This window comes from Lepidochelys kempii, chromosome 14, assembly GCF_965140285.1.
Source record: "Lepidochelys kempii isolate rLepKem1 chromosome 14, rLepKem1.hap1, whole genome shotgun sequence".
Classification (NCBI taxonomy): Eukaryota; Metazoa; Chordata; order Testudines; family Cheloniidae; genus Lepidochelys; species Lepidochelys kempii.
Window position 1 is genome coordinate 11,084,109 of NC_136393.1, and position 27,245 is coordinate 11,111,353.

The 27,245-nt window shown below is 42.3% G+C and overlaps 1 protein-coding gene across 4 annotated transcripts in view; it reads right to left on the minus strand.

The window, feature by feature from the left end:
- Nucleotides 1–27,245, minus strand: part of TOM1L1 (target of myb1 like 1 membrane trafficking protein) — a 35,014-nt gene that overhangs the window by 6,735 nt on the left and 1,034 nt on the right. For 2 of the 4 annotated variants that reach the window (XM_073311664.2, XM_073311663.2), the window contains exons 3-11: nucleotides 24,697–24,775; nucleotides 18,296–18,445; nucleotides 17,550–17,669; nucleotides 15,821–15,934; nucleotides 14,382–14,498; nucleotides 7,954–8,087; nucleotides 3,195–3,255; nucleotides 1,499–1,619; nucleotides 148–244 (exon numbers count right to left, since the gene is read on the minus strand). In XM_073311664.2, coding sequence (XP_073167765.1) covers nucleotides 148–244; nucleotides 1,499–1,619; nucleotides 3,195–3,255; nucleotides 7,954–8,087; nucleotides 14,382–14,498; nucleotides 15,821–15,934; nucleotides 17,550–17,669; nucleotides 18,296–18,445; nucleotides 24,697–24,775 — 993 coding nt within the window. The remainder of the gene's footprint in view (nucleotides 1–147; nucleotides 245–1,498; nucleotides 1,620–3,194; nucleotides 3,256–7,953; nucleotides 8,088–14,381; nucleotides 14,499–15,820; nucleotides 15,935–17,549; nucleotides 17,670–18,295; nucleotides 18,446–24,696; nucleotides 24,776–27,245) is intronic. The other 2 variants (XM_073311666.2, XM_073311667.2) reach the window with 2 other exon arrangements.

Sequence of the window (27,245 nt, forward strand, 5' to 3'; positions counted from 1 at the left end):
ATTCCTGGTTTATTGAAGGAGTGTGCAAATCATAAGTTGTTCCAAACGTTCACAGACCCTTCCAAGAGTATGTGGCAGAGCAGCAATATAAAGAACAAACATCTCTGAAAACATTATGCTACAGTTTCTTGGTAACGTATTACTTACGAGGGCTGTTGAACGTTTGCTATCGCGAGTAAATCTAGCTGAGGGTAGAGCAAAGGACGATGGATGCTTGGATCTGCAGCACCTGTAGATCTGCAATCTAAAATTCAAGCTGTTATTAAAACTTGCATGACTTGTTATTTGGCAAACAGTTAAGTCTTTGGTGGGATATTATTTATCAATGATTTTTTGGAGGGGTATAAAATTGCAGGGGAGAAGTTGCAGTGTTGTGCAATTACTTTGAAATACATACTGAAGGTGCTACTATTCAATTTAGGGCTATTATAATTCTGCCTTCAAAGTGGTAAGGAATGTAGAGTTGATTTCAGAAATACATTGTATTTCTGCCTGACATCTTAAATTGCCTGAGGGAAAAAAATGAGTGGCACTATGCATATTACGAAACATATTTTAAAACCAGAGGCCCGCCCGTTTCTTATTCTAGTAGGATAACAGTACATTTACTCTGAGTTCTTACCTCTCCCAACCTAAGTAAAATGTTGCAAATTTGAAGGGGCTCCCTGAAAATATTGAGGAAGTTCAGAAAGGATAAATGTGCCCTTCCCTTCTGAACTTGTGCCAGCAAGTTTTGTAGGTGCATGGTTACACGGACGTTCTTGGGCATGGATGACAGCGATTGCTTCCTTGTAAATTATTAATGATCCCCCATTTAATAACGGAGGAGGCAGATTATTTTAAAACACAACCTCTCACTTCAACAGATTTTTGTACAAAGTACCTTACGTATACAATAATAAAGCAGCTCTACTTTCCCTTCAAGGTTCCAACCAGAACTCTCTCATTTTCATTTGGATACACATTTGTCTCTTGCAAGGAATTTCTTGTTGTGGCCACAGTGGTTCTTTGTTTTAGGAAAGACCACTACAAAGGAATAACACTACTCATATTGATTGCGAGCCATTCCAAAACTACATTCAGGAGATGTACACAAAAAAACCTCATCTTTATACGGTTTGTTATGGTAGTTCATTTATCCAACATCAGATGTACACACCTGCAAAAGTGTATTGTGTTGGGGCCAGTGTTCTGTTTGATACTGTGCACATTCATGAACTCTCTCATCACGGCCTACATTTTGTTTCCTCTCGCATGTATTTGAAATTCATCTGAGGAAACATGCTTGAATCATAGCAGCAGCGGGGCATGGCAGCAACAAGCAACTCTTACTTTCAGAAATGTCTTCATTAGTTTTGCAGCCCTCTAGTCCCACATCCATGTGATGTGAATGCCAGCATACTTTCATTTCCATCTGCATAGGCTCCAGCCACAAGGTTAGAAATATTTTATACCAAACTTCCTAATGTTTCAGAGAAAATGCAAGTATTTTACTCACTTAATTCTGAAAACTGAGGAGTCTCGAGGCCAGTTCCCCCCAATGCTGACACAGGAATTGAAGAACTTGAATTGACGACGAGTAGATCACATGAAGGAGCAGATGGTTGTTTGCTGTAGATCTAAGAAGAAAAAGAGTTAAAAAGTAAACTTAAGTTGCTATTTTCACTTAATACAAAAATTTGAAATCAGAATCTGATTATTATTGAGGAAAGGTGACCAGTAGAGCTGGTCGGGAATTTTTCTATGATTTTTTTTTTTTTAAATGCCAGTTTATCAAAACCAGAACTGTTTGCAGGAACAAGTTGGATTTGAATTTCCCTTTTTACAAATTTTTGAAAAGAAATGTCTGAAGTTGTCAAAACATCCCATTCTGACATTTTCAAAATTAAAAAGTGGCTCAAAATGTTTTTTTCAGAATTTAAATTAATTTATAGTATTTTTTTAAAAAATTGAAATGAAATGTTTCAATTGACCCAATCCGTTTTTTTTTTCTAATTTTCATTTCATGATTTTTTTTTTTTAACTTTTTGACTTTATAACCTGATTCAGGACAGAAAAATGTTTAAAAAAAAATCTCAATTTTCTGCAGGACAGGAAAACTGTTTCCTACTCAGATCTAGTGAACATAGAATCATAGTCACCTAGTCCAGTCCCCTGCACTCATGGTGGGACTAAGTATTATTGAGACTTTCCCTGACAGGTGTTTGTCTGACCTGCTCTTAAAAAAATCTCAAATGATGGAGATTCCACAACCTCCCTAGGCAATTTATTCCCCTAATGTCCAACCTAAACCTGCCTTGCTCCAATTTAAGCCCATGTGTGTCTTAATAGAGTTAAGAATGAAATCAGAAGAGAATTAACCATATCACATGTTTAATATAAAAGTGTTTTGTAAGCACTAGCTAATACAAATTTATTTTAAACCTGGGGACTTGTGAATGAGCTACAAGATCTGCAAACTGGATCATTTTGGACTATTAACCCATCCAATAGTCAGAAACTGCAAATGAACTATCTGACTAAAAATGAAAGCCAGTAATAGTAGTGTTTCATCGAAAAACCCAGACTGATTACTACTTTCCTGTAATAACTATGGACTATATTTCAATCACAATGTAATCAGCTTGATGCAGGATGCAAAGGAAACTGAGTTAATTTTGGCTTTGTACAAGGTGAAACGTGTGTATCACTATTAGGGCCAGCATGGTTAATAAAATAGGAGCAGTGATGGGAGAAAAGTAGCCTTTAAAAATTAATTTTCCAGCTTCATAAATGCCCCTAGAGACAATAAGTGAAAAATAAGACTATAGATGAAAAGAAACAAATCTCTTCACATCATGTAAGAGATTAGAATTGAATCTAGTACACAGCAATAGAGGTAATAAAACTGCATTTTAATAGATTTTCTCTCTTTTCCAGTTGTCCTTTCCTATTCTCCACGTTATATTTGAAGGTAATTTGATACTTGTGCTACAAAATGAGATTCTGTAAGTGGGACTCTTGCAAATTAATAGAGAAACATTATCCTCTGTTGGAGACAGAATATTGAATCCAACAGAGGTAGCAAGCAAATATAATTCCTTAGGTCACAAAAAGCACATTTGTTGCAACAAATAAGAGGAAAAGCTCTGGTTTATAAAATCTGAGCCAGATTCTTATCCTGAAGTTGATGGGGTTTGTGCTTAACTACTCACCTCTGCTTGCTCACACTGGAGTCTCTGATTCTCCAAGAAACGTACTCTGTTTCGAGAAAACCTGTAGGAAATGATACATTGTCAATAATTTAGTCTTAAACATCCCAGGCGTAGGTATCACTCAAAAAGAAAGTGTCATTCATAAGAATCCAGCAGTTACTGCGAAGGTCTGATCGTACAAAAGGATCTAGAAAAGTGTGTAACAAGCCCCAGCCAAATGCACATACAGACTCCAATGTCCTCAGTAGGAATATTAGAACCAGAACCACAGCTTTGTGTCACTTGACATAAGGGAGAACTACTATGGTTGAGTTATCAAAACCACTAGAGCCATGGTTACATGCAGCAGGCCAGTAGACTACACACGCAGAGACCACTGTCCTTCACTTCACTGAGACTCTGCACAGAATCTTCGTTGATAATCAGATACAGGAAATGCAACGTGATTTGCCTTAAAGCAGTCATACTGCCACTCAAATGTATGTAAACAGCTGCAACTAGTTAAAACATACCTATATAATTTTTAGCATCTCATATGCCTGTGTATCCAAGGGCAGACTGAGGATTTTCTATAGTAAACAATAAATCCTTATGTAGCAAATATTAACCAAGCCAGTAGAAACAACTGCAAATAACATGTGTAGCAGCTTTGAGGTACAATGCAACTGCAACCAGAAATGACAGTTAAATAAGTGTACAGTACTACTGCATGAGAATTTCACACTCCCATTAGCAATTATTTGCCCTTTCAATCAACGGGTGAACCGTTTCACTTGGGATTTGTTGAGGCATACCCACAAGCTATTATTCATAATTCAGGGGGAAGTTTCAGCTTTCCAAGAAAAATGTTAATGGTCAGTATTAAGAAGATTTTAGGTCAACATTTGGATAAAGTGGATTTACAGAAACCAAAAGGGAAACTCATTTGTATTTTACTTACATGACAAATTTCCTTAGGCAAGAAGTGAAAAACCCTCTTTAAAGAGTGAATTGTAAAACATAACCCGCAGCTGTAAACACTAGACTTACGAATCAACTGTATAAAATATTGTGAAGAATAGCATGGAAGTTTGTGAGAATGACACTGGGAAGATACAATGACAGTTTGGCTGAAGCGTTTGGAAGAGGTTTGAGGGTAAAATAAAACAAGGAAGGAAGGATGGGACAAGATTGTCATTGTTGACTGCATACCCACTGATTTCACTCGTTAGAGCATCTGCATGACAGAGATAAGACATTTGTGCAAAAACTAAACACAAGTTATACACACTGAAGCATTTGCAAAAGTGATAACACTCTCTGAAGGCTGGTTGTCTTGTGGGAAGGAGAGACAAGGCTTGCAATGTAATTGGTAAGTTGTTGCTTCTAATGTGGTCATTCTTTACTTCATAAGCCATAGTAACTAAGATGTTGCCAGAGCAGTGGTCAGTGCAAAATATAGTCTTCTGGCAACTCAGTAACCTTCAAGATGCCACTAATGCAACATTTTGATCTTTTGAAATTGCAAAGCTTTCTGTTCACAATACCTCATGGATAGGCCTAAAAGGAAACATACTAGGGGTATGTATTAACCATGCAGCTGGGTAATACACAACAGAATATTTGTTTCAACTGAGCCAGGTCCCATGCTACAGCTGAAGAGATGCTGTAATTGCTCAGTGTAGAAATCACAATGTTTTTCCAAGTCAGTAAATCCACAGTGAAGCAGAGAGAAGTCTGCTCTGGCCTCTGGGATGGTGTTCTGCAGTGCTGTTATTTAGAAGTGGGTGTATTGAACAAGCTTGGAATCCTTGAATCTTTAAGTTAAATTACACAGAGATAAAAACATCTGAACCTGTCTGAGCCTTTTCTACACCGCAACTTCCATCAGGGTTACCACTGATGGAGCTGCACCCAATGCGAATTACAGATCTGAAAACTTCTACTGTAGACAATGTTGACCAGGAGAACTGACTCCTCCCAATCATGAGAGATCCCACAGCATTCTTTGCGACAGCAGGAGTCTTAAACCTGAGGCCCTGACTAAAGGCCATTATAATCAATGGGCCAAGGAGGGAGAGGAATATCTTTTACTGGACCAACTTCTGTTGGTGAGAGAGACAAAGCTTTTTGAGCTTACACAGAGCTCTTCTGTGGTCTGGGAAACTAACTCAGAGTCACACTAGTTTCCGGAGCTGTAAACATGGGGGCAAAGATATTTACTGATTCACCTCACAGGTATTTCAGGTGGATTAATTAATGTCACCCATCTCTGCAGAATGCTTTGATCCTCTGATAAAAAACACTGTATAAAAAAAGCAAGCTATTATGTAGTCTGAAAAATGTTTTGGCATTCTTCTGGATAGACTCAGTTAATGATAAAAATAATAATAACAACACACAATAATAACAATAATAATCCAAATTAGAACCAGAAAAATCAAGAAATTCTGAAATATTAACTGCAAGTGCAAGCCACATGATGTTCATTAACTTCTACGTTATTATTTTGTAAATATATATTATGATGATAATTATTTTTATAGACATAGTGCCTAGGAATACCAATCATGGACTCACTGTGCTAGGGGCTGTATAAACACAGAACCAAACATATTCATGGCACTTTAATGAGAGTCCCAAAGCCAAAATTGTAAGCCAGACTGAGCCATTAAAGAGTAACGTAACCAGAATGGGTTCTTATTTTGTCTTTAACCCCCTCTTTCCTCCCAAAAACAAAGTCCATCTATTTTACTTATTAATAGCTTTGTTTCATCATACCTGTTGCTGACTGTCTATATGCTGTCATCCCTGCTACAGCCAAAAGCTCACTGTGCAAATTCTCAGAGGTCAGGGTTATTTTCCAGAGAGAACACATTTTATTTGGATTTTCCTAAGACCCACTACAGGGACAGAACAGCAGTACCTGCAGTGATTTAACAGCACCTACTGCAGCTTATAAGAGCCTCTCAGTTCATTCTATTAGCAGCTTCAGAGTTTCCACAAAAATTGCTCCTGTATCAGAAAGTCACACAATGGAAAAACAATCTTGTGAATATGCCTGGAGCGCACATTCCAAGTATTACAGCACTAAGCGTTGTGGCGTGAAGAGGTTAATCAAAGTTCTGCTGGAATAAACTGGAACTGACAGAAGGCAAACAAGCAAGAGGCATTAATTGGAGCTTTCCTCCCCTCCCTTACCCTACTCTGTTCCTCTTCCCTTTCCTGGTCATTGTAACTCCTCTTTATTCTACTCTCCTTCTCTCAGGTCACCCCACTGTCCTCTAATATGCCCCCCCTTTACCAGTCCTTCAGCAGTGAGTGACTGAACAGAGTCGGTGGCAGGACAACCTGTCTCCAAGGCCTGCCAGAAATGTGTGGTGTCCTGTGAAGTGTTAAATACGTGAGAAGTTGGTCTTCTTGATGACAATCTGCTGATGGATGAAGAAGAGCGTGGTCTCATCAGTGCACTCCATTCTGCCTAGCCCAAAGACCAAGGAGTTCAATGCTCCTAGAAAAGCTTAATTTTCCCTATGTGGGAAGCACAAGTCTTCAATTTGTTCCCTAACCCGCATGGTGCTGTAGAATGGTTTTTAGAACATGGCCATCTCACCTCTGGTTAGGAAAGCCATCCATTCACAGCTAAGGCTAATCATGATACACCAGGATGATCTCTGTTATTTGTTGCTTGGGAAATGCTGAAATTCTGGTATCGTGTAAGCCCTAGTTATCCCACTGATGAAATCAATAAGTAAATAACTGCAGATGTCATCACCACAAGCACTCAGGATTTCCTTGTGTGAAATAATAAATATTTGTGCCTGCAGTGGGGGTAGAAACACTTGTTTGCTACTGCAGAGAGCCGCATGTGATCCTTTTAAGGAAGCGGGAACTCCACCCTTTGGCTGATGCCTGCAGTAAAACTGTCTGTCTTCCCTGGGAGCACGTGCACGCTGCAGTTAAGCTCAGCGTCTGGTAGCTAAAGGAACAAAGAGGGCTCATAATTGACTGAAGCCAAATCCACTGTATCCGAGTCCCATGCTAATGGAAGGACTCAGAGCCTGTTTCTTTCCTCATGCTTTAGTATTCTCAGCTACGCTAGTACTTTGGTTTACCCTGCAAGCTGGTATTCTAGGGACACGTCTACAAATTTTAACCTGTCTGCTGCTTCTCAAGTGCATGGAGAGACAAGATCAGCAGATAAATATAAGCACAACACAAAAAGGAACATGCTGTTCCTTTCTTGTTGATGGAGGATGAAATTCATCTCTCTGGAGACAGCCAGCACCAGTCATATGGACCATTTAAGCCCCTTATAGTTCAAGTGGCACTTAATGGCCCATATACCTCATGTTAGTCCTCTGCAGAAGGGTGAATTTCACCCTGAAAGAGCAGATTAAACTGCAACAGACATAACAATTTCCTGGACAAACCTGAATTAAGTTAAACCTAATTGAATTAAGTTTAAGTATCTTAGGAGTTTGCTGGGGAATTTACAGGGCAAGCAGGGAACTGTGCAGCCTGGAAACACTCTGGTCAGGAGGGAGAGAGACATGCGTCTCTGCCCAAGGGAGGTGATCGCTGGGGAGCTGGATGCCTGAGAGTGGGTGCCCTTGCTGGACCATGGAGGGGGAATACAGGTGCAGCTTCCCTGCACTATGACATAAACATCATACCAGAGTGTTACATTTTTTTAACAGATTTGGTTGGCCCAGTCAGGAGAACCTGTTACTAAGACCAAACAGGAAAAGACAGGTTCTGGTTTCACTAATATATTTACCTTTCATGTCCCAGGAGGACGTCGTTCAGATCTTCATTCACTCGTGTTAATTCAGCGATCACATCTTCATTCTGCACTGCTACCAGCAGTTCCACGATCCTCTCCTGCATCACCCGACATATCTTGTACAGTTTCTTTTCAGGAAAAAAACCAAAACCAATGTCATTGTGATTTCTCACATTTGTCAGTTTGGGAGGAGAATTATAAAACTTTTGGGTGCTGGAGACACAAGGATAATGCACTGTCTAATTCACATGATGACATACCGTTTAAAGGGTGAGCCTCAAATCCCTTATATTTGATTCCCAAGTCTCTTTCTGGCAAACTTCCGACAAAACGCGGCTGATAATTGCTCTCACCATGACCAGCACTCCTACCCCAACTCATAACCCAGTCTCATTTCTGGAAAGTCATCCTCCTCCCTAAAGAGAAAGGTGATTCACTTTATAGTAACTGGAGGTTCCTCAAGAGGTGTGGGCCCTATTCATGTTCCACTGCGGGTATGGATGGGTTCTACATGCCTGGAGCCAGAGAATTTCGAAAGCAGTGTCCATTAGCCCACATCTGCCCTGGCTTACTCGTGCCCCTGATTGAGGAGATAAAGGGTGGGGTGGACCAACCGCCTTTCCAGTTCCTTCTTCACTGCAAATAAGAGAAGATCTGAAGTGGAGTGGAAGGAGGGCAAGGTAGTAGAATACAGATACGGTCCACGCCTCTCAAAGAACCTCCAGTTACTATAAGGCAAGTAACTTTCTCTTCTTTTTCGAGTGCTAGTCCCAATGTGTATTCCAAAGGGGGTGATTGACAAGCAGTACTTAAGTAGGAGGAGGGTGCGAGGTCGTAGATGGCAGAGCCATATGAAGGACTGCTGTTCCAAAAGATGCAGCAGTAGTGGAGTCCTGTACCAGTGCAGAGTGTCTCACAAACACGTGGACTGAGCTCCGTGTGGCTGTCTCACAAATATCAAGAAGAGGCATCCCTCGAAGCAGTACGGTAGACATTGCTTGCTCTCTTGTGGAAAGAAAAGATTAGACAGCTGATAGCAGAGCAAAACACAGCCCCAGATCCATTTTGAGGTTCTTTCAGAGGCTATAACCAAACCCCTTCTAATATGGCAACAAATAGTCTACAGGATTTCCTGACTGTTTTCATTCTCTGCAGGTAAAAGGCTGCAGCTCATCAAATGTCAAGAGAACGGAACCTCCTTTTTTCTGAGGATGGGTGAGGACTTGGGAAGATGAACAGGTCTCTGGTGGGGCAGGCCCCATAGAAGAAAAATATTGTTTACCACAGTGTCGTGAAGCTCCCACTCATGATTGACCACAAAGTGGCTGCTGAGAGAGCCCGTTAGCACATTCTGGTTTTCCTGGGATGGAGACTGCCGACAGGGTAATCTGATTGCTGATGCACCAGTTCTACAGACTCAACGTTTCTGCACACAGAGGGATGGATTGCACTTCTCCCTGTTTGTTATGTAAAAGGCGATTGTGATGTTGTTTGACATAATGAAGGCACGGTGACCTTGAGTGAAGAGGAGAAAGGTTTCACAAGCCCTTCGAACTGCTCATGGCTCTTGATGTGCATCCTGGACACTTGAGATGTCCAGGTGCCCTGTACTGTATGGTTGTCCATGTGAGGTCCTCAACCTAACAGGGATGCATTGGCAGTGATCATCCTGTCTGTGCGGAGGCAAGAAAGGAAACGCAGATGCAAACCTGATGGAGATTCTTCCACCATGACAGGGCCGATATCACTTTGGTGGGAACAGTCACTATGGTGCTCATTGATTGCCAGTTTAGCAAGTACACAGTTTGTGGGCTTTCTTATCATGCCTCTGAGACTCTGAACATACTAAGTTCTCTTGGGCTGAGCTACTGCTCAGTTTAGGTTGGCCTGGATCTGACTTCTTCAAAGATCATTTGGAGGAAGACTTGGCCTCATGCTTATGAGAATGCTCCCTGCTCTCCCAACAAGACCCCCTGAGGGGATAGACATCTTTGCTCCTGATTTGGACCTCATGGCAGGAGGTGCACCCCTTACTAAGTCAGGCCAATGTATAAGGGGGAGGATCCACTGGCCTGGGTCAAGTTGTGGCCTCGTGCACTTTTCCATTAGGCTTCTTAAGGTGAAGTTCCCACCCTTCCTGGGTACGGCTGGGGAACAAACAGCAGATACTGCACCTTGCTGGGATCCTTCTCAGCCAGTGACAACCACCAATGCTAAGCGAGAAGGATCACAGGCAGGAAGCATAAACTTTGAAGCCCAGAGTCCTGGGCATAGTCCAATACCCAAACGGAGTCTGGAGGGATTGAGGTGGGTGGGGAGAGGAGGGTGCTACCCAAGTCAGGGAGACTGACTGATTAACTAAAAACCACTAAAACTATCAGATAGAAACTTTAAACTCTAGAATATAAAAAAACTATTTACAGATCTCTAAATATATTTTCACAGATAAAGAAGAAAGCCAAGGCGTCGGACACTGGAGGTTCCGACCTGGATCATGAGGCAGTGAGAAGGAACTGGAGCGGCAGCTGGTCCACCCCACCCTTTTTCTCCTTGGTCAGAGGCAAGAGGTGAGCCAGGCATGTGTGTGGACCAATGGACACTGCTTTCAAAATTCTTCAGCTCCAGGTGCCTATGGAATACGCTCAGGGACCAGCACTCGAAGAATTCCCAATTGGAAATCCAGTGAGCAATTCAAAACACTTTAAAAATGCTCAAAAGAGCCTGATGACTGATAAGAGCAGATTTTTGGGAGGGAAGGGGCATTTACTGGACTTCATATTGGATATGATCCAAAGCCCATGGAAATCAATAGGGCTCTTTCCATGGACTTTCAATGGATATTGGATCAGGCTCATTATAAGAAAGAGAGAAAATCATAGCTTGGAGTACAGATGGCAGAAAACCAAGGCCTGGCTTCCTCAGTCTGGTGGGGACTGTGAATCAAGTCTCCGAATCAAACCTGCCTCAATTCTATAGGTAATACAAACCCATCAGGATTGATTGGTATAAAATTCACAATTTCACGGAGTGGAATTCTCCTCTAGTAGCAATTAGAACTAGAACTACCAGCTACTTAGTTTCACAGAGTTTTACATTCCTCTTCCACATTGATTTCCCTTTGATAGCAGGGTCAAAGAAACGGCTATTCTTGCATCAAGAACTTAACCACCCCTTCTCCCGCCTCCAGGTTTTCCATGATTTATTTGCAAATGCTGACTCTGATTAAGGGGAGGGGGGGAGGGAGTGGAGAGAGAGGGGGCTATTCTCTCCATTTTCATTTAGAAATTATCTGGGTTTTGTTGTAAAACTGGCCCATCTTTGCTCCAAAAGTGTGTTTACCCAACGACATTTCTCAGGGTGAAATTCACCTCTGTTCACAATTGCAGCACAAGGACTATGCAACACCGTAAGTCCTGAAAACTGAGCTCTAATCAATGTATAGGGTCTCTGCCTGCCCTCAGCCCAGAGGTGATTTTCGACCTGCTAACACAGGGAAATTCTACAAGAATTTAGACTCAGCCCTTTTTATTTCTGATCTCAATCACAAATTTGCCAGATTTTGCTGAGGAAAAGATGCATGCAACCTTGACCCCTTGAAACGAGAGTTGTTTATTATGCATTCCAAGAGCCAGATCATCGGCTGGTATAAAAACCAGTGATGTCAATAAAACTGTGATAGTTTACATCAGCTGAGGAACTGGCCTCACATTCCAGTGTCCCCACGAGGGGTCTGGATCTAGTAGCTTTGCTTATTCCCTACTCTTACTGGCTGTGAGAGTTGATATAAGAACTTGAACTGCTCTGTCAACTACTACTACTAATGATTTCAGCCAATTTAATATTTTGGGGGTTATTGTTTTCAGGTGTCTTAGGTCTTGTCTACAATGGGGTTTTTAGCCACAGATGCATCTATGTAAGAGCAAACCCTGAGTGGAGATATGCCACACCAGTGTAAGCCATGACTTGCATTGCTGTACTTTGCCCATTATTAAGTTTCAGTTAATCTGACTAGGCTGGATCTCTGGTGACACATGGTTCAAAAAAAATTCTCCAGTCCTTTTAAGTCCTAAAGCATGCAACTCTTTCCGCAAAGGATTCTGGTCTGCACCAATTCCAATGAAACTATTACTGTAGAAGGACACAGTCCCTTGAACTGAGTGACCTAGACTGAGCTTATGCTCAGATAAATTGGTTAGTCTCTAAGGTGCCACAAGTCCTCCTGTTCTTTTAAAGAAAAGAACGTATTTCATTCTTGTAAAAGCAACTCGCATTTGTTTCTCTAGGCATTTGTGCTGTGATAAGGATCTCAGGGTGTTGCAGGAAGGAACAGAAAACAAACACATATAAAAGGAATGAGCTTCTACTCATGTCTTCATGAATGGTGAAATTCACTCCCTGCCCCAAACCTGGCCAATAATTTAACTATTTGAGTGCCAGCAAGCAGATCTGCTTGAGCTTTCTCAGACTTTGTGATGGCATTCTTCCTTTTACAAAATATACTTCCAAAACCCTTCCAGAAATCGATTTAAAATAGGCAGACATATTCTAATAATCCTTTGCAGGGGTCTTTGCCCAAGTTTCTCAAAGAACTAATTAAATTAGACACCACGGCCCCGGCCAAACAGTGCTAAGTGGATGCAGTTCAAGAGGAGGATTCTGTGAAGAGGTGACCTTTGTGCTTACTGGATCCTGGAGCCAGTCCAATGCTCACCCATCTGCATCTGGCCTTGAAGGTCCATTGTAGCAGCTAGGGAGCAACAGGGCACGGGCATGTCCTGACCTTATCCTCTTTCCCCACAGTAACATGCATCACACCAGGGCGTCAGGAAGGGAGCTGCCAGTTCTATGCCACTCAAGGATTCCCCTGCACCAAGGAAATCTTCCACTGGCTGGTTAAACCAGCAGGAAGGCTACTTTGCACCTTTAGAGCAGCAGAACTAAAGGTACGTCTACACGGCAAGCAGAAACCCAAAGAGTCTCAGAGGCTGGGTCTATGGTCTTCAGAGCCTAGGCTTCAGAGCCCAAGCTCCAGTACCAGCCCAAGACAAGCCCGGATCTGTAAGCCTGGACTCTGTGATGTGGATTTCTGCTTGGCTTATAGCTGTACCCCAAGTGCCTTGTCAACATACCTGTGAGGCTGGGAAGCATTGTAATATCCATTGTGCAGCTGGGTAAACTGAAGCACAAAGAGAGGTCATATTACTTGTTCAAGGTCACATGGTGAAACAGGAAGAGAATCCAGAAGGCCTGACTCTCATTGCCTTGCTGAATCCCTAGACCCCACTCCACCCTTGCTAAGACCCCCAAGTGCAGATTGCTGCTCCCGTGTACAATAAGTGAGGGACTCAAAGCCTAAACCATTGCTGATACAGTTTTGTAGTCCTCATACTTTCGTAGGCTATCCAACTTTCTTTCTGTTTGCTTTGTTTCCACTTAAGATGAGTGAAGAACTTAGCTCCAGATCCCTGGTGTTTATTAGGCTAAGCCAACCCCTTTGCACTGTTTTTAAATGTTGTTTTTTTCTCAATATTTTTATGTTAGCTGGGGGAGAAAATTAACTTGAAGAACATGAAAGTTGAGATAATTTTTTAAATGAGTCTTATTTACTGGGTAGAGTCCTCTGCTTCTTTGCAGTCATAATTACTGTGTACAATCAATGTGCACTAAGATCATTTTAAAATGCACACCAAGGGAATTTTTAAACCCTTCCTCATTTCAGAGAAGCTATTAAGTCTATTGTGTACAGTAAATATTTAGGCAGAGAACCTTTATAAAAAAAAGGCATGTTATTTACCAGAGAGCTTTGTAACGGCTTCTCTTGCAACTCGAACTTTGAAAAATCCACAATCTGTTGTGCTGGGGACCGATTTTATCACTATTTAATTGTGACTTTTTAAAAATCATATTGTTTTAGTGTTTGAATGTAGCAGCTCATAAATATTATAGCGGAACTATATGACATGGGATTTAAAAAGAAAGTGCAGTAATGAGCAGATGGAGAACTACTCTTTGCCGTCGTGAAATTGTATAGTTATAGATTTTACTTTGAGTGGATTTTCTTCCAAATTTTTGATGAATTGAGGCCATATCCTGGCATCTGGTGGCTTTACACTACTTTGGTCACCCCCAATTCTGGGACTGGTTCCACAGTACAAAATATTGCAGCCAGGGACCTCTATTATCCTGCACTGGAGGCCAAAGGTGGGCGGGGTGACATAAGTGGCCGCACACCAGCCCACACTTGACTCAGGGTGAATTTTCCATTGGTCAACTGAAGCTAAGCTAGATCAACACCAAAGGTTGAAAACAGATGTTTGTTTTCACTTTGCAATATGAACCCAGATGTAACAAGGATGGGCACAATGTACATTTTTAAAATAAACCATAACCAACAAACTCCTAGCAAAAATGCTGTACTGCACCTGTAAGAGCTCCATGTCGTCAAGATTCTCAGACCCAGGAACGTTTTCTGTTAATATCGCTGACATGACTTTCGCATTCATTTTCGCCATATCCAGTTCGCTGTACAGCTTCCCAATCTGTTCAGGGCAATGGAATGTTATATGTGCCAGTACAGAAAACACAACGTTTTCCACATCTATTGTCCTGCTTGCTCTTTTATCAGATATACGATGGGCCTGAGCAGCACTGCCTTACTCCAGCCTTTACACAGATGATACTCCATGGATAGGATCCTACCAATTTCACGTGAAAAACATGTCACGGACCGTGAAATAAGCCCTTCCTCCTGAAATCTGATCTCCCCTTTGCTGCTGTGAGCACTCCAGCCCAGGGGCTCCTAGCTGCAAGTCCCGCCGGACTGGGGAGGGACAGGATGTGTTCTTCCTCTGCATGGGCACTCTCAGGGGGAGATCACACCCACCTCCAAATGCCTCCTCCTGCTGCAGGAAGCTCCAGTGCCAGGCTGCAGCCCCAGAGGTTCCTGCAGCTGGAGGAGGCTAGTGGATGTGGGTCTGATCTCCCCCTGTTGCTGGGAGTGCCCAAGCCAGGGGGCTCCTAGCTGCGAGACCCTATTGGGCTGGGGAGGGACAGGACTTGTCCCTCTGCAGGGCTGCTGCAGGGGCGGGAGAGGGAGAGGGGAGAGATCAGACCCACCTCCAGGTACCTTTTGGGTTGGGACCCCCAGGGTTACAACACCATGAAATTTCAGATGTAAACAGCTGAAAATGTGAAATTGACCGATTTTAAAACCCTGGCTGTGAAATTGATCAAAATGGACAGGGCCCGATCCACGGACCTTAAGGGAGTAAGTCCAGTTTTAAAGCACTATAAGGCAGCGGGTCTCGAACCTGAGCTCTGTTGAGTGCCGTGCTGCCATTTCTTCCCTTAACAGTTAAGTCCTATCACTATCAAGCAGACAAAACTTTTCATTTATCCACAGGCAGGTGTGGAACCAGCTTGTCCGTTTCTTTCTGACTTTTAAAAAATATTTCTTGACACTGGTGTCTTGCAAAAGTTTTCTTTACCCTTTCCTTTGGCCTTTGAATTGCTCTCTTCTCTTACTAATTTGCACCACAGTACCCTGATAAGAGCATTAGAAATACACATACTCAAGCAAAGATTTCTACTCTCCAGTTGAGCAGCTCTCTGGCAGTTACGCAATCTCCTTTCCTGGCCTCTACAAAGATCTGGCACATGAGTGTGTGATATTTTCTCACAAAATAAAAACACTACGGTAATGGAACAGGGATTCAGCCCAGGACTGTCAACAAAAGCCTATTCTGCTTGAGCTAATGGAGATTTTCCTTGCAGCAGCCTCTCATATTATATCCTATACAGGCAAGGGAATCATGGTACCGACACTTAGTCAGCATATTTCAAAAGAAAGACCATACTGCACCTGTTCAGGAGTCAATGTTATTGTCAGAGTGGGGGGACGAGGCACTGGAATACTTTTCACAGAGGTAGCAGAAGGAGGCGGTGGCTTTTCAGAGGGCCAAGATGAAGCTCGCTGCTATATGATATGAAGAGAGTTTTTGTTTAACCTGGGATTTGACATGGACATCCGGATGACAGCGCTACAAAGCATCATTATCAGACTAGACAACAGCGCATTAGCCTCCTTATAATCAGCGCTGCAACGCTACCAGGGAGGAAGGCTTTGATGGTGTTATCTGAGTTCCTTCTATTCGCTACAGTAAAACCAATAACCATTTTGGAATAAAAATCAGACTTTGGATCCAGGTTTCCGTTCAACTGGTTTGTTGGCAAATGAATCCATCAGAGGAAGGAGTGTGAATGGCAAAGCATGAGTTATATGCCTCTGTGACTGGAATAACTGAGATTAGCCCATCTTTGGTGAGAGAATTCTATTATTTCTTTGGAACGGGAATTAACAGGGGTCAGTCCTCAGTGCACAAGAACCCTGCTCTGGGAAAAAGAATTAGGTGTGGCCGGTGACGGGGCCACACTAGGAAAGCAGAAGCTGTAAGAAGAAAGGGTCTGGGAGATGAGGGAAGTAGGCTCTTCTGGATCCCAGAGCTGGAAAGCTCTGGATGCAAGAAGCCTCATGTGCATTTTGGGTTAAACTGAAGGCCTGCATCAGACACTATGCTTAAGTCCTTCCAACCTTAGGCACTCTGGGCCAAATTCTGTATATAGGTCCTGTTCCTGCACTATTGAAGTCATTGGAGCTTTGCCATTGACTTCAGTGGGTACAGGACCAGAGATTTAGAAGCCATTCCTTCCCACAGTTACATCTGGGTGGGGAAGAAATAATTACCTAGTAAAAAAAATCAGCACGTAGCCTCGTCTGAACAGCCTTAGTCAAAATACACTGCCCTTCCTGTACGCCGCTATTTAATCCTCAGGCCAGACTCTCAATAGTTCTGAATCCCTTCTGCCTGGGCTGACTAGAGGATTCTAAATCCATAACTGCAACATTCCACCTGATGGTGTCACTCTTCTCAAAAGTCTTGTGAAAGCTCTTCCAGGTCACTGGAAATTGGAAGGAACGGATCTAAGAAACTTGCTGCACACAGAGATGGCATGGACTGCTCAAGCCATATTGACAGAGGGTTGTTTTCCAGATCCACACAATACCTTTGATCAACTTAAATAGTAAAGACAGAGCCTTTATCCACAAGGTTGCAAATTATTTTGTAGACTGTACAAACAAGTGGATAGAGTCTTATATAGTAAAGACCTTTTTTATTAGACATCCCTACCTCTCCCAATTCCAAATTGGGACCAGATAGTGTTCATATTCTGAATCATTGGGTGCTTTCATGCAAATCATATACATTTTGTCTGAGCCTTTCAAAAATGCCTAAGAGATTTGGACACTCAATTGCCATGCATTTTGATGGGAATTGAGTGCCCAAATCTCTTAGCTAGCTTTAAAAAATCCCAGAGATTTATCCTTCCTGTTTGAGACAACGGATCCCCCAAACTTTGATTTTTATAACAAAAGCACTATTATCTAATTTAAAAAATATATATACTCCATGGCAGAATGCATGATTGATTTCCTGAGTACGTGAGCAGGATTTTCATGGTTTCAGACATAATAATTAATGACAATCAACACACCTTCTTTGTACATTAACAGTAGCAAATGTTGTCCTGACCTTTTGTGTCCCTGGGTTGGCATCAGAGGATGGAAACTGCACTCCTTTCTTTAGCAGTTCCAGGTACACTTCCTTCACTTCACTCACATCCACAGTTCCTTGGAACCCATAGGCCCAGGTCTGTTTTTGAAAAATCATTGGTGATGGAAATCAAAACGTTTTTATGTTTGAGACCCAGAATTCTTCACTGGGAGAAGCCACATGGCTTGAACCTCCATTCCCCAGGTGGCTGCCTCTCTTCCTTTCCTTGTCCACCCACCTACTAGACTCCTTGGAAAATGCAGGATTTCTGCGGGTTGGAGGAATTGGTTCCAAGGCCGAAGATATCAGTGGGTCAGGGAAGAAAAGAATCTCCTAGAGGGGTTCTTCTACTACACATGTTCCTGAAGCTCTCTACTAGGTAAGTGGCTTCCTCCACATGAGCTACCTGCTCCCTTGGCCTGCACTCTAAGCAGCAGGAACAAGACAGAGAAAGCTTCAAAGCTCCCTTTCACTTTTCTCCTTCAGTGTAGCTGGGGAAGGAACACATCCAGTAGTTAGGGTAGGGGGTATCCAAAGGAGCCTTTCCATGCCCCCTTTCTGCTCCTCTCCCTCCACCTCCCACTCCCGGCTGCACTTGCAAAAACAGCAAGTACATCAAAGAACATTTTCACAAAAGGCTCCCACGAACCCCCGTCCAGCACATCACCAGGTTGTATCATTAAATATTTACTCTGTATATATCTCTCTATTTACAGTTGACGTACCCTGATAAAGGCCAAGATTATGTCCTGTGTATCAGCTGGCAGATTGTATCTTGGATGCAAGAGTTTCACCAGCTTGTCCTTGCAGAAGTCTTTCTTCACAACTAAAGACTGGAAGCTGGGGCCACAGTTTTTCATGCACATGTCGAGAAGCTGTACAGAGAAGGGATTTCTATGACACGGTGCTTAAAAATAACTTGAGCCCTTCCCCTCTTTTTTTGCTTTTAAATTCATGCCTGGATGGTATTGTGATGGTCACCTTGGAAAGACGAGATTAGACAGTAGTGTCTGTACAGCATCTAGCACAGTGGGATCCTGCCCATGACTAGTGCTGCTAGGCACAGTCACAATACAAATCAATCATAATAGGAACAGCTATCCCTTTCTTTTGCTCATATCTCCTACAAGCAAAAGGTAATCAAAAACAAAGAGAACAAATTGAAGTGCTCCACTTGTGAGGGCTGTGTGATAGGGATCCTGGAGACCAGAAATAAGGTAGACAAATTACTCTGATTATCAGAATCATCTTTATGAAATATCTACCTTCCAAAGCAGGCTTTGGATATGCAGCTAGAGCCTCACAGAGATGACAGGTTTCAGAGTAGCAGCCGTGTTAGTCTGTATCCGCAAAAAGAACAGGAGGACTTGTGGCACCTTAGAGACTAAGAAATTTGAGTATAAGCTTTCGTGGGCTACAGCCCACTTCATGGGATGCATAGAGATGACAGATCCTCAAGGCATTGAATGTCACCATACTTGATATTTATCTAACAATTTTCATCTACAGATCTCAATGCTCTTTCAAAGACAGTTGCTCCTCATCCTACAGATGGGGAATCGGAGGCATTAACAGGTCCCACAGCACCCAATCCATTGAAATAAAGCCAATATAAGGTATTTTCATTGACTTGAAGAGAATCCTGCCCATAGAACATCTGTGGGTACAGGCAGGACTAGAACCCAGCTCTCCTGGTTCAAAGTTTTGGAGCCCTAACCCCTTGACAATGGTGCCCAAAGCAGAGAGGAAGAGGGTCTCTCTCTTTACTAAGCCCCACCCAGACAGGAGGGAAAAGTTTAGACCAGTTCATAAGTTAGGTTAATTCTATCAGTATTCCCCCATTACACGCATTGGAAGCAGTCCTCAGATTAGAACAAATCTTCTAAGCGGCACCACTGTAGCTGCGGATGGAGCTGAAGTGGATTAAACATGCTTTCCCTGTCCAGCGCAGGCTACACAAAGGGGTGTTAAAACCATTTTAGAAACTCATTTTCTAGCTTGGCGACATAGGGATTTTTCTCTAGCGTGAACAGGCCTTAAGGGAAGAGAGGTACAAGAGCAGCAGAAAATTTCCCACAGAAATAAAGTGAGTGTAGAACAAAGAGGCAGACTGCTGTGCGAAAAGCCAAGTAAAAGACAATGACCAGAGCGCCTTAGCTTGACGGATTCCTTTCTTATTTGAAAGGGTACATGAAATAAGTGCTGCAGTTTGTGTAAAACATTTTCAACCCCGTGCATGGGGAATGAGGTATGCAACTCCTATTATTAATTCCCCACACCTGAGACTGAACACTTACCCCTCTGAGTAAAACTACTGTAGCTAGTAGGCCAGACCCTCCACTCAGTTTATGCCAGTGCCACCCAATTGACTTGAATGAGGTGCTCCAGTATAACTGCAAAGCGAATTTGGCCCAGATCAATTCTGGAGCAATCAAGAATGAGCTACCTTGATACTTATGCTTTCATTAGGATTCGAATGCTCTTATTTACTGTTGAGAGTAGTATCCTACCTCCCTAAGCAGTTCCATTGGAATCAATGGGACATAGTGGTGAAGTAAGGTGCCACTCAGCACTGGTAAGTATTCCAGAGGGTAGGTCTACTCTGCCATTGGGACAGAAGATGTCAGCAAACCTGTCCTAGATTTGCTATTCTTAGTGAGCTAGCTCAGTCAATGTAGGTGCAGCGACATGGACTTGCAGCCCAAATATGACTAGTATCCCGGGTGAGACTGTATTCGAGCAGCTAGCCCATACCACTGTCCATTCTGTCGTGGCTACCCTGCTGTTTTTAGTGAGCTAATTCAATTCAAAGCTAGCCCAGGTAGCCCCCTCCCTGTGCTGCAATCGCACCTCCCAATTGCTGCATTGACACCCCCAGAAACTCACTATTGATAAGGTTTTAATCAAAGCATTAGCAAATGTATTTTCAACTGTCCTGTTAAACTTTCCATAATTAGGGGGTGGGATCAGATGAATTTAGAAGCTGGCACAGTTTCTACACCCCAGGTGAGAGGAGTTCCGTGTCAACAGGAAGGGAGTTGGGTGTTTGATTGTGCAATCCAAGCTCACAGATTCACAAACCAAAACCAGAGTCAGCTAATAAAAGGGCATCCCAGCCCTTTGTCAAAAGGCAGAGGCAAAGGCACCATTGTTACAAAACATTAACTGAAAGGCGGGGGGGGGGGGAAGTGGTAGAAGGAAAGAAAAGTATTTTCCATTGAAAGCCAGATTCTACTCATTAAGTTCAGTGGGACTAATCATGTGAGTAAGGCAACCAGGGTTTGGTCCACAGAGTTGGAATGAACAGTTTCAGTTTACAGCGGAAGCCTCTAAGCCACAGGATGCCGCTAAGGATCATGGGTGGATATTTTGGCTCCTCATACACCTCACTCAGTAGATACCAGTTTATAGTGTCAGCATTCGCCAAAGTGTCACAGCCTAGGGTCTGTTAATCCATCCCCTGAATTAATGGCCTATGTACATTTATTAGTGTTTTTCCCAGTCTAGTTTTTAATGTCTGAAGTGATCGGGGTCCCACCATTAGCTTTGGAAAGCAAAACCACAGTTCTCCACCTTCTCCAACTTTTTTTCACCTCCCATCGCCTTGTTTGCCCTGCAGTGCAATAGACTGATGTTCAGGGGGTCTCTCTCACACACACTTTTTTTTTTTTCCATCCCGTAACTTTTCCAAATCCTCAGCTTTGCAAAAAGTTTCAGAGTGGCAAAAGTACAGTTGAAATTCCATAGCTTTGCTCCTTGGTAATTTTTTCCAATGTTATCAAATTTCAAAAGGAAAAATGAAAAAGTGGGGTGGGTGGGGGGAAAACAACCCCAGTCCCAGAACTTACTCAAAATTCAAATTTTTCCCAAAAATATTTTGAGAAAAAAACGCAAAAATCGATTTCTCTCCCCCTCCTGCCCATTTTAAATCCTGCACCATGGAAAAAACTTTTTTTTTAAAATTATTTATTGTGAAATTATTGTTCCATGTTTTGGTCATCCTTAATACTGCAACCGGAAGCCCCAGTAAGAATTGGGACATTGGTATTTACAAACATGAAAAAAAAGCTAACCAGTTCTAGTAAGCTGAATAGGAGTCATTTTTAAAAACAGGGAGAAAGCATGCAAACAGGTTTGACACACCCACAAATAATACAGAGTCAACTAACGAACACACACTGTTGGCTGCCTGCCTAAAAGTCATAATCCTCCCGGACATCTGATTGTGAAACTTGCAGTGCCGAGTCTGATCTCTTGCCTTTATTAAAGATACTTTATGAAACTACTACAGGGCCCAGCATGCAAAATCTTCATTCATATAACTTCGTAAGCAGCAGTTGACTTCAGCAGGCCAGAGCGCATGAAACTAAGTCACTTCTGGAATGTTTTTATACACCTGATTGTCACCCATGTTCCTCTAAATCAACAAGCACACAAGGAAAATACACGGAACAGGAACAAGGAATCAGCAATAAAGTAAAAGCCGTGCTAAAATTTTAGCATATTGGTAAATGGCAGGTCAACTGAGTTAACTAAGGCCTTGAGCAAAACCTACACCCATGATTAAATTTGTACATGAGCAGCAACATAAAATTCAGTGGAAACACTCAAGTGTGTAAAGTTACTCGTGTGTGTGCTAATGTCTCAAGGGCAGGATTGGGGCCTACAGGTACGTCTCTGCTAGTTCAAGGCAAAACAAGAACTTTCAGCATGTTTTTCCGAGTGCTGTTTATGTTTCTCATAGGAGTAAGCTAAGCTTTGTGTATAAGTCCACTGACATGAGGTGGAGTAAACGAAACCAGATCAAATTACATCTAAAAGAAAGTGGCTCCTTTGTTTGTTCTTTTCTTAACTGTATGTAAAGTAGCAAGCAAAGAGGATTGGATGGCGATTCTCAATGGGTAGAGGGGATGCAAGGTAATTGGCATGAGGGGGACAGATAAGGGGAAGAGCTGGTTAAAACCACCAACAGCTTTTTGCAGGAGAATTTTTAAAAATTTGACATTTGAAAATAATTTTCAAAAACTGAGACGTGTTTCATATTTTTGTCTCCCCCCCAACCCTCTTTTCCAGGGGAAAAATAGAAAAAGCAGGGTGGGGAGGGGGAAGGATGATTTGTCAAAAAAACCCAAACTGTTTCATAAAAAACAAAAATTCTCCACAAAAACTTTTCCTTCAGCCCTTTCCTGTCACAAAATGACAGACAAAAAATATTCAACCAGCTCTTGCACCAAGAGTACGTGGTTTTAGAAGCCAAGAAAGTAACATTGGACATGGCTAGCACTGAGGTATTGCAGGGGAGGTTTTACTGCGGCTGAGGAGAGTGGAAATCTGAGGCCAGGAGGTACCGGAAGATGGAAAGAAGCCAGCAACAAGGGAAAAGGCACTGGCAGACACAGAAGTATCTGCAGCTTGTAGAAAGAAGACTGAAAGCATAAAGATGAGGAGGAGAGAAAGGGGGATTTGGAGGAAAGAGTAGGGCTTGCCAAATGAAGGAAGGTTGGGAAATTGAGGCAGAGAGAGCTTGGAAGGCCAGAAAAAGATCTGGGACTGAAAGGTTGAAATTGCCTGGCAGGGTGTAGTTGCTTGTGAGTAGGTGGGAACAGAGAAGGAGAAGGTAGGAGCTGAAATCCAAGAGAGACTATGAGACAGTGCTAGGAGCTCGGGAGCATAGCTGGAACCCTGGAAACGGAGAGATGGCATCATGCTTCTTGGATCTGAAACCTAATGGTCAGTTATTATCCCTATCTGCAAGCAAATAGAATCCATTTTCAGCAGGTCAGTGTTGTTATTTGGTTCCACCAGGAACATGAACATAACGTCTTTTTTCTACAAGGCTCAACAGTAACAGAACCCCAGCTGTATCTGCAAAGCAAATCTCCAGATAAACATTCCCAAAGCTCCAAGCTGTGTTATCAAAGCTCCAGCCTGCACATTCAGTGCAGGGTTAAGGTAAACAAAGGCCTGGAGGAGAAAGCAAGCCTGATACAGAGAGTGCAGTCAGAGCGGAAGCAGAGCATTTCGGCTATGCAAACCTGTGGAGCAAAAAGGTGACTCATCTAAGTAACTGAAGAAGGAGGAGAGCACAAGGGAGTGGAAATGGGACACGCTAACCATGTAACTGATGTGTTTAGATAACTTTAGCTGCATCCCTAACTCACCAGCTGACACTTGGGCACTGCTGGCCATCCTGTAATTTAACAGTGTCAGTCACCTATCTACCACCAGACACACCATATAATACGTAACAGCGCTGATGCTGGTGTGATAAGGGGAAACTTCTGCGTCCAAATAATGGAAACAGTAAAGAAAATGAAATCCTCAGGGAAATCATTTATACCTAAAGACCAGGACAGCTAACAAGGATACAGGGCCTTGAGTTACACTGGGAACTGCACTGGACCTAGTAGTGTAAAGAAGATCAGAATCTGACCCACGATATCAATGCAGAGGAGAGAGGAGAACTGTGTTAACATGCTCCAATAAACCCGCAGATGGGCCCAAACCAAACTGCCCCACAGTTTGGGAAAGTTCAGAGGCAGACTCAAACTCTGTGACTCAGAAAAATCTGTAATAGGATCAAATCCCAACACCCCCAACCCTGGGGCAATTTAGATTCAGAGCTGAACTTTGTAGGTCTTACCTCCAAACAAAACAACATCATTTCTTCACCCTAATTACTTCCTCACTTCCAATAAGGCATGCTTTTGCAAAACTTATACCACACATTCCATAATGCGTAACACGCTGTGAGTAATAAGGCTACCAGATGTGTTATTAGGAGAATTGTCAAGTCAGTTCAGCCTTTGTATAATATTCTAACCCCTGTATCCTTCAGAGACTGGTGGGGTATAATCTATAGGACAGCCAATGGGAGACATATGATGACTGTCTTGGACAAGCCTTAAGCGTAGAGGTGATATAGGATTATTATTTATTATTTGTATAAGAGTAGCATTTAGGAACTGCAGATCAAGGCTGCGTTATACTAGGTGCTGTGCAGACATATAACAAAGACTGCCTCAGAGAGCTCACAACCTATATGTCAATCACACATTGATTTATTTCTTAAAATATGGCTTCCTTCTCAGTATCTAATTAATAGAAGTAAAACAGTTGTACTTACAGACAACGTGAATCTAATCTCCTTATGGTTACAGTTTTTGGAAATCCTTTTCTTTAGTGCTTTTACTGCATCTTTAGGCCTGTGATAACAAGAAATTATGCAGAGAAAGGTACCAATGAAAAATAGGGTGGCTATTTTATAAAAAATTGTCCAAGATCTGAAAATACTGACATGAAATAAGGAGTCAATCAGCTCCCAGTATTACTCTAATTTTATGCTGGTTCACACCAGTGTGATGATTCCACTGATTTCAACAGAGTCACTTTGGTATTAAACTGGAGTAATGTGGTGGTGAATCGGGGTCATCACTACAGACTGTACTCCAGTGTCTTGTGTAGAAGAATAAACATAATTCCCCAGTGCAGTTTCCTCTCTAAAATTATTTTCTCTTATCGTCATGCGAGAGATTTACCTGTGCAACTCTCATTAATATAAAAGCTTAAATGGCCAATGCATCAAAAGCTAACTAGAGCCCATTTTTCAAATGCGTTGGAATTAGAGACCTAATGGGAATTTTGGCAACACCAGAGGTGTTAGCATCAATATCCTGGTTAAATTTCAATCCTGGTAATTGCAGGATGCTTCTAAACAATCCTAGTAATTGCTGTATGCTGGTAAACAGCCACTGCTTCCTACATATCCATCATGGCACTGTGATTTTCATATATTTTCTATATCTGTCTATATATAACTATGTGGGAGTGACAGGCTGGAATTAGGTGTTAGCTCATTATATATGGAAAATAGTTTTGTTTCTTAACATACTTTGTGTTTAATGCACCCAGGAATTACAGTAACTGGTGCCCTGGGATTGCTTGTGATAAACAAAACCAAAATCCTTCTAGCACTATATTAATGCAGCCCATCAAAATTTGGGTTAAGAAAAAAAATCTTACTGGAAAAAACACTCAATGCCAATAAAGCCCTAATTCAGCGCTCACCTTTGTAAATACAGTAGCTTGAATGTCCTAATGTATTTCTTTTAAAACTCCACTAAAATCAAGATTTCTCTCTCTTTTTATACCATTGTAAGTTGCAAACATAGTAACTGCCATAGCAGATCAAAAGAGCGGAGAATCTAAGGCTAGGTCTACTCTACGCAGCTTTTAGCGACACGGCTGTGCTGCTAAAAGGCAAGCAGCCTAGCCGCTCTTTGTCGGCAGGAGAACTTCCACCCCCAATGAGTGGCATTAGCTTTGTCGGCAGGAGTGCGCTGTTCACACCAGCGCTTGTCATCGACAAAACTTTTATCTTTCAGGGGGGTGTTTTTTTAACACCTCTGAACAACAAAAGTTTTGTCTTTCACTTGTCGGTATAGACAAAGCCTAAAACAGGAGAAGGGGGATTAGGAAGAAAAATTCCCTTGTAGTTAAATTATTCCATAATTCCCCACTTCAGGGTTTCTAAAACCTTCCTCTGAAGGTCTGGTCACTATCAGAGCCAGGATCCTGGGCTAGATGGACCCCTCATCTTATCAGGTCTGGCAATTCCTTTGTTCCTAGTATTCTGTCTCAAGCTGTGGCCAGTAGCAGATGCTGAAGAGCAAATCAAAAGATGTTTCAGAATGGACAATTATGGAATAAACTGCTCACAAGGGAAAGCTCTTTCCTAAAAAAGAGGCACTGTGTAGATACTATACATAAAAAACAATGCTCATCGCTAAACCATCCCCTTGCCAATGGCTGGACATGGAGCTATAGGCAAATAGCTGTAGCCATAAACAAGAGCATGGACTTAGAGCAAGAAATGGAAGTGCATAGGGCAGATGACTTTTTTTCAGTCATTATGGCAAAACTATCATCTCAGGACTGAAACCTCTCTGGTAATAATACCACTAGGGTCTTGTATAGCATTTTTCACCAGTAGATCTCAAAGGACTTTAAAAAGGTCAGGATCATTATCCCATTTTACAGATGGGGAAACTGAGGCACAGAAAAGTGAAGTGACTTGCCCAAGGTTACCCAGCAGGCATTTGGCTAAGCTGGGATTAGAACCTAGTCTTCAGTGTCCTACCCACTAGGTCACACTGCCTCCCAAGGGGTCCTAAATACGTACCTAGGTACACTAAAATATGTTGGGATACGAAGTGTGACATCACTTGACTTTTCTGATGATAAATTTAATCGAGGCGGGCATCAGAAATATCTAATCAGGAACCCTAATTAAGTTACAAACCCCAAACCGTAGTCATGTTGTGGTAGCTAACAGATGTCTCAAATCTTGTAAACTTTGGATTCTCTGCTCAATGTAGCAGCAACTGCTACCCTTAATGGTCAAATCTTGACATCTTTATTGATTTCTTACTCAACCAAGACTCCCAGTAACTCAAATGAACCTTTCTCCTGAGAAAAGGCTGAATAAAAACCAACTAAGGGCATCAGGATCCAGTCTCTAGTAATGACTTAATTAGATGTGACCTCAAGCAGTTGACATAATGCATATGGAACTAGAAGGAATACTGGCCTACTCTCAAGAAGCTGGTCCTACTTCTGAATAGCAAAGCGTAACTTTGGCTATTCTTATTAGCCACATAAATTCGAGAGATTTTA